This window comes from Protomyctophum bolini (genome assembly GCF_963924005.1).
Source record: "Protomyctophum bolini genome assembly, chromosome: 16".
NCBI lineage: Eukaryota > Metazoa > Chordata > Actinopteri > Myctophiformes > Myctophidae > Protomyctophum > Protomyctophum bolini.
Genome location: NC_137877.1, coordinates 30,712,682 through 30,719,194, shown reverse-complemented (window position 1 = coordinate 30,719,194; position 6,513 = coordinate 30,712,682). Strand labels below are relative to the sequence as shown.

General features: G+C 40.6%; 1 protein-coding gene across 1 annotated transcript; it reads right to left on the bottom strand.

Annotated features, from left to right (window-relative positions):
• Window positions 1-1,151: 1,151 nt before the first annotated feature.
• Window positions 1,152-3,438, bottom strand: sp5a (Sp5 transcription factor a). The gene is made up of 2 exons (XM_080785676.1): window positions 3,262-3,438; window positions 1,152-2,875 (listed from the first exon to the last, which is right to left on the bottom strand). The coding sequence occupies exons 1-2, from the start codon at window positions 3,310-3,312 to the stop codon at window positions 1,790-1,792; spliced, it is 1,137 nt and encodes a 378-aa protein (XP_080641802.1). The 5' UTR covers window positions 3,313-3,438; the 3' UTR covers window positions 1,152-1,789.
• Window positions 3,439-6,513: the final 3,075 nt, after the last annotated feature.

Here is a 6,513-nt window from a genome sequence, read left to right as displayed (position 1 = left end):
AAATCTAAATGAAAAAATCAGCAGTGGTTTCAGACATAGAGTAACTATGATTGATGACAGGATATCACCAGGGTCTTTGCCAGCCATGCTGTTTACGTATCAATATAAGTATAGCTCAATTATCTTCACATCTTCGTGCTATGGAGTTATACTTTAGGTGTAACTAGCCTGAATATTACAGTAAGTAGGCTTACTATAGCACCCTTCAAAGCATCATTTTAGCAAGGCACCTTCAGATATTAAAATAGAATTTCTAATTGATCAACTGTACAAGTGCAGGTGTGAGTGAGGCTGTGAGCAATCCTCCCTCCATTCACTTTCATTTATACTCCCCCAGACATGTTGCTGTAAATAAGACTAAGGCTAAGCTAGGCTCTTAGTCCAATTATTTGGTTTGTTAAAATGTCTGGGAAGTGCTGTCAGTTGTCTCACAAGATGGTAAGTTACACACCAGACTGTTGTTCCACGCAAATCTTCAATTTCATGTGATGTCACATGAAATTATCAAGCCTTAAATTAAAACATATTTCCATATAATTAACTGATATACACCTGCAGATTACATTATTGGAAATGCAGTCAGGGTATAGTTCTATGGAATGTAATGAATGGTTCAAGTAAAAACAAATTGCACCAATGATTTCTTATACACCTTCCAATAGGGAATATTAAGAAACAGCATTGAAGTCGTGCATATATACCGGAATTTGCAGAACACAAAAATCTGTAAACTGTGAAAATGAACGAGCAGAAGAGATTTTGCAATATATATTGAGTAACACAGTGGTTTGCGATTAGTTCTTTGCTATACACCTGGAGTACAATCTCTGAACCGCTTATATAGAACTTCCATGAAGACTTGAACATTTGGTGTGATAACATTTTAGCAGTGCAGCTCCCAATTTATTCAGAATCAGGATACATCTCCCAACAGATTATCTCAAAAGCAACCCAGTCCAACTCAATCACATCATCTCATTAGGTTAAGATGGACACTTAGCTTTTAGTTTATTTTAACACAATACAGCAACCCTAGTGGACTACCACAATTAATTCAATCCTCCCTATTTTGGAATAGAATTTGTGTCAACTTGATGGTAGAGCCAATTTAATATTTCGAGTGATATACTCCCTTAAAAACAACACGCTTCTGACATCTACCACTCTAAAACTGTCTGAGAGAAAAGAGAATATAAAAAAATGCAACACTGACAAAACTGAATAAACCCATGAGAGATTGTGTCTGACAAACCAGATTTCACTCAGCACAAACAAACTCTCTGTACCATGAAACATATAACTGGCTATACGATTTAATGAATTTATTCTGAAATGTGCTAAATGTTATAGTCTTTATTCTCACACAGTATTTGGGTCATTTCAACAATAGCATATCTTTTCAAGAGCATGCTAAAAAAACACCCCATATGGAGCAACAATATTGACACTTTCATTCAACAAAAGCTATTAAATATAATTTACAAGAACGTTGAATCTTCCACCGAAGACAATGATCAAACACAAGTTGAAAACTTGTCCTCCTTGATGATATAGACAGTGAATTCGAACTCATGGGCTGAACTTTTTTTTCTCCATGATCCCAATTTAACTTATGAGACTATATACAGAAATGTGCTACACAGACCAACAATGTTAAAAACTATTTTCGGCAAAATAAATCATCCAACAAAATATCCTAGTTTAAAATGTAGCTCACTTTGTACTTGAACTAATATAGAACTGTATTATTGCACTAGTGGATAGCTATAGCCTACTAATCTTCTGTGTGTTACAACATATTCCTGGTATCTTCCCGTTTGACATGATCAATAGTCTTGTCGTGGCACTTGCTTTTTTTGTTCTGATGAGTTTTAACGTGTTTGGCCAAGTGGTCACTTCTCATGAACCTCTTACAGCAGTCCGGGCAGACAAAGCGCTTTTCCCCCGTGTGAGTCCTCAGATGTCTTTGGAGTTCATCCGATCTGGTGAAACTCTTTCCACAGAACAACCAGTTACACACAAACGGCCGTTCTCCAGAGTGCCACCTCAGGTGGGCTTTGAGGTGAGACGTTTTGCCATAAACTTTCCCGCAACCAGGTATGTGACAGATGTGCTGTTTTTTCTTCCCAGGCTCGTCATTTGAAGTGGAGGACTGGCAGTTGGGACACCTGCATCTCCGGCACCGCCGGGCAGTTGCGAGGGGGGACTTTGTGTGCAGCAGGGCAGCAATTTGAGTCTGATATTGCGCAAAGTCGGTATGTCCCAATACCAGACCTCTCTGCAGCTGGAAACGATGAGGAGCAAGGGACGTGTGGTGGTGGTTTACGACGTGACTCCCTTGCTGAAGGCTCCACCACGGAATATCCTCTCCGGGGTTTGGGGACAACTGTCTCTGCTGCTGATGCACAAGGCCAGAGGGTCCTGTAACGAAACTTGGCATCGCAGCCTGGATAGGAGTTGGGGCTGCATAAGTCACTGCTGGGACATACGTAGGGGGGCACGTAGTCTGCAGAGACTGCATGGAACAAGGCAGCATCTTGACCGGGGAGAAGTCATACGGATAGGAGGGGTCCGCTGGAGGGGTGAGGGGGAGCTCGTGGTGCGCGCTGAACGAGCCCTGGATGTGCGCAGAGAGCTGGGGCTTGGAGGATAGTCCGAAAGGCGAGTTGTTGGCGAGAGTTGTTTGGGGATTCCCCTCGTTACTCCACGGGTGAAATAATCGCGACGGCGAACTCAGTGTCGGGTCATAAGGGACCTGGAGGAAATCAGCGGGGTTTGCTCCGTGGTGATGCCCGATCCGGTTACAAGTGGCAGCCAGGAGAGCCAGCGGGGAGTGCTTCATGCAATTCTCCGGAGAAGAGTTTGGTGTTCGATCCTGAATAACCAAAACAAATACATTTCCATCACTATATAAGCTCATTTTACTTTTCCTAAAACAAAATTAACAATTAGGGTTTAGTATTTTTTTAAATATAAAACAGAGCAGACGTGTCCGACCATTTCTTTCTCCATTGCGTTGTAGGCTGAGTGATAAAAGCAATACATCACCAAAGTTGTTATATTCGAGTAATTGACTACAACGATATTATAACAGTTAGATTGTTGTATAGGCTGGCTAACCTAATAATTGCGCAATATCTTAAACTGCACTTAAAAGTAGTTTTTTTAAATCCCAATGCCTAAACTGAAATCAGATATAATTAGCATTTAAGTTAAAAAGGACAGATTGAACTACCGGTAAACAAAAACTTTGAGACAAACCTGAAGAAATGCCTGAAGTGTTTCATTCCGCAGTACAGCAACTGCTGCCATTGTAAACGTCCTCCTCCCTCGTGTTGAAAACAAAATACAAATAAACTGAGATAAATATGTATTATTCGCAGTAAATTTAAAAAAAAAAACGTGTGCCAGTCTTCACTCCCAATGCTTCCTCTCCTCGAGATATCCTTGGACTATCTGAAGAGTGAGGGATCACTTCTTAGAATTTGATAAGGACTTTGGTGGGCCGCCAGCCAGTCAGAAATAAGATTTATTACTTTGAAGTTTGCCGCTGCCCAATCATCAAAGAATAGCGGCTCTTTGAGAGGGGAAAGCAAATCCTTTGAATCCACAAAGCTCCTATGGTGTGTTTGTTGGTCTGGATAAAAGAGCTGATTATTAGGGGGGATGGGAAGGGAGGAGATAAAGGCGGGACAATTAATGAAGTAATCACTATGTGGGAAATGTATATACACAAATAATTGGATTTTCTTGATCAAAGACCCCCATGCCGCCTGGAGACCCCGGCATTGGATGCTGTAGTCATCTGATCCTCTTTTTGTAATTAAGGATTTGTAGCAGAACCCTATAGTGACAATGTCACATTGTTATCTCCAGAGATCTCTCAAGCACATGCCTAGCTGTTTGATAGAGCAACGCAGTCCAAAGCAAGTGACTCGACAAAAAGTTCTCATCTTGGAAGAATTTACGTTACTTTTACATTTGTAATTTTTGTTGTTGCTTTGAATTGCCACACTGCTTTAAATACTTAATTACATTATCAAATGATTCAGTTTTCTTTTCTTTAAAGCTGTCAATTTGTAATCACAATGATTTTCTTTAACACAGTTTTGTTAAAGAAAATAAAGCATTAGGCTTTATCTGACAAATAGCTCATACATATACATACAGCCAACCTATAGCTGATTTAAAAAAATCTGAATGACTCCATTGATCCATGTGTCAAATGTAGCACTTGGGATACGTACTGATGTCTCTATGTGTTTCCTTAAAAACAATTGTCAGTTAAAAAGGAGGTAAAATTTCCTTCCACATGGCACAGGCACATTTGACATCCTGCATAAGCCTACTATTTAAGTCCCACAAAGCACGCATGTTTTGCAGCATTAAACATTAATTTGGTGTCCAATTTTACACTTTTTGCAAAAAATATTTGACAATGACAGCAAAGTAGCCGTAGCAGCCTAGTTCATACAAGTCATTAGATAACCTCAGAACTTTTGTCAGGCAAGTCAACTTCATCTGTAGTGCTGTAAGTTATAGTTTTCTATATCAACGCTGTGATCTTTATCTGGCTTCCCTGCAGAAACAATCACTGTCCTCTCAACTACTTCGGAGCGGCAGATTTTGAATTAGATCTGTTCCTTTGAAGGGATTAATGTTCCCAGTCCTCTCCCACGGCTCTACACAGTCATGAGGGAAAGGGGGAGTCCTGCTGGGCTGTACGGGAGCCATGTTAAACTACAAAACACCAGGCAACAGGAGTGATCCAGCTGTAGTGGTGTCTGACATAAAACAGCTCCAGTATAGACCAACCTTGTTTGCAGGAAATGAATGGCAGGGGAGGGTGATGAACTAGTTAAACAGGGGGAAAAATATATAGTTGTAGTTAAATAATTTCAGGAGCGAATGGTTAGTTCTGTCATTCAGTTCCTTAGCCACACTATTGTGAAAAGGAGTTCCCCCTCAGCAGTGCATCTAAGGACTTGGAACACAAATGTATTTGGCTGCAAAGAGAAGGCAGTTATGCTGTATAGGCCATACCTGGTGAAAAGGACACACTTTATGGTTGCACTTTCTGAGTGTCTATATTAGTGTTTCTCAAGTATACAGGGGTGGTACAGAGCCCTACATGTGGGGGCATGCAGAGAAGTTAGAGGACCCTGGAATGCCCAAGAGCATTGAGGTGCTCTTGGGCAGGGGGCATTAACCCTAACAGTGATGCTGAAATGATGCTGGCCATGAAACAGACCATGATACTTAAATTATACTACTTGTTGACGTGTACTGACCATGATACTTATCATTCACATGTCAGATGTCACCCCTGCCATTCAGTGCTGTGAGAGGGGCATGATGTGACAGGTCCTGACATCCATATATACAATTCTACTAATCGTAACAGGCTTTTTCTCTCTCCCTGCATATAGGATAAAAAAAAATCATAATGACATACAACATGATACACAAATAAAGCTTACATTCTAATTGGTTGTGTGGGGCTGTAAGGCAGTGATACTCAACCTCAGGCCCGTGGGCCACATCAGGCCCGCGGGACCATTATGACTGGCCCACCAATGAAAATCTAAAAAAAAGAAAAAAAAATCTGGAAAATGAAATAAAAATAAATAAATCTGAATGAAGTTATCTTTAATTACATTATTATAAGTAATACTATTAGAGTTGTACTATTACTCGAACGAAAATAAAAGCTTGGGGGGGGGGGGGGGGAGATGCAATGCAAATGAAAGACATATACTGTGTATCCCTATATTCCCTGACATAATTTTATAGCTAAACGGACAGAATTCTATTTTATTTGAATGATGAAACCCAGCTGCCATTAATAGTTGGAAATGGAAATGGAAATTGCGGAAATTGTAATTGCGGAAATTGCGGAAATGGTGGAAATGGAAAGTGCGGAAATGCGGAAATGGAAATTGCGGAAATTGCGGAAATGGTAATTGCAGAAATTGCGGAAATGGTGGAAATGGAAATTGCGGAAATGGAAATTGAGGAAATTGCGGAAATTGCGGAAATGGAAATTGTGGAAATGGTAATTGCGGAAATTGCTCTTCACTTATAGCTATCTATTTTCAGGTAGATTGTTTTATTTTACTCAGTCAGCCATATCACTACTCTTTTTTTTTCATGAAAAAGGTCATAGCTGCATGGGTAATCTATTTTCAGGCAAATTGTGTTTATTGTATTTTATTTTACTCAGCCATAACAATTTATTTTCTGTTAACCAACTTGCTGGCTGGCAGGCAGGCAGACAGCTACTCATAGACAGGCAGACAGACAGACAGCTACTCATGGAGAATTGGACAGGCAGGCAGTCAGACAGCTACTCATAGACAGGCAGACAGACAGCTACTCATGGAGAATTGGACAGGCAGGCAGACAGCTACTCATGGACAATTGGACAGGCAGGAAGGCAGACAGCTACTCATAGACAGACAGACAGCTACTCATGGACAATTGGACAGGCAGGAAGGCAGACAGCTACTCATA

Coding starts and splice junctions, on each gene's coding strand:
- sp5a (XM_080785676.1), bottom strand. CDS start 3,312: ATGGCAGCAGTTGCTGTACTGCGGAATGAAACACTTCAGGCATTTCTT. Junction 2,876..3,261: donor CACTTCAGGCATTTCTTCAG/GTTTGTCTCAAA, acceptor TTGGTTATTCAG/GATCGAACACCAAACTCTTC.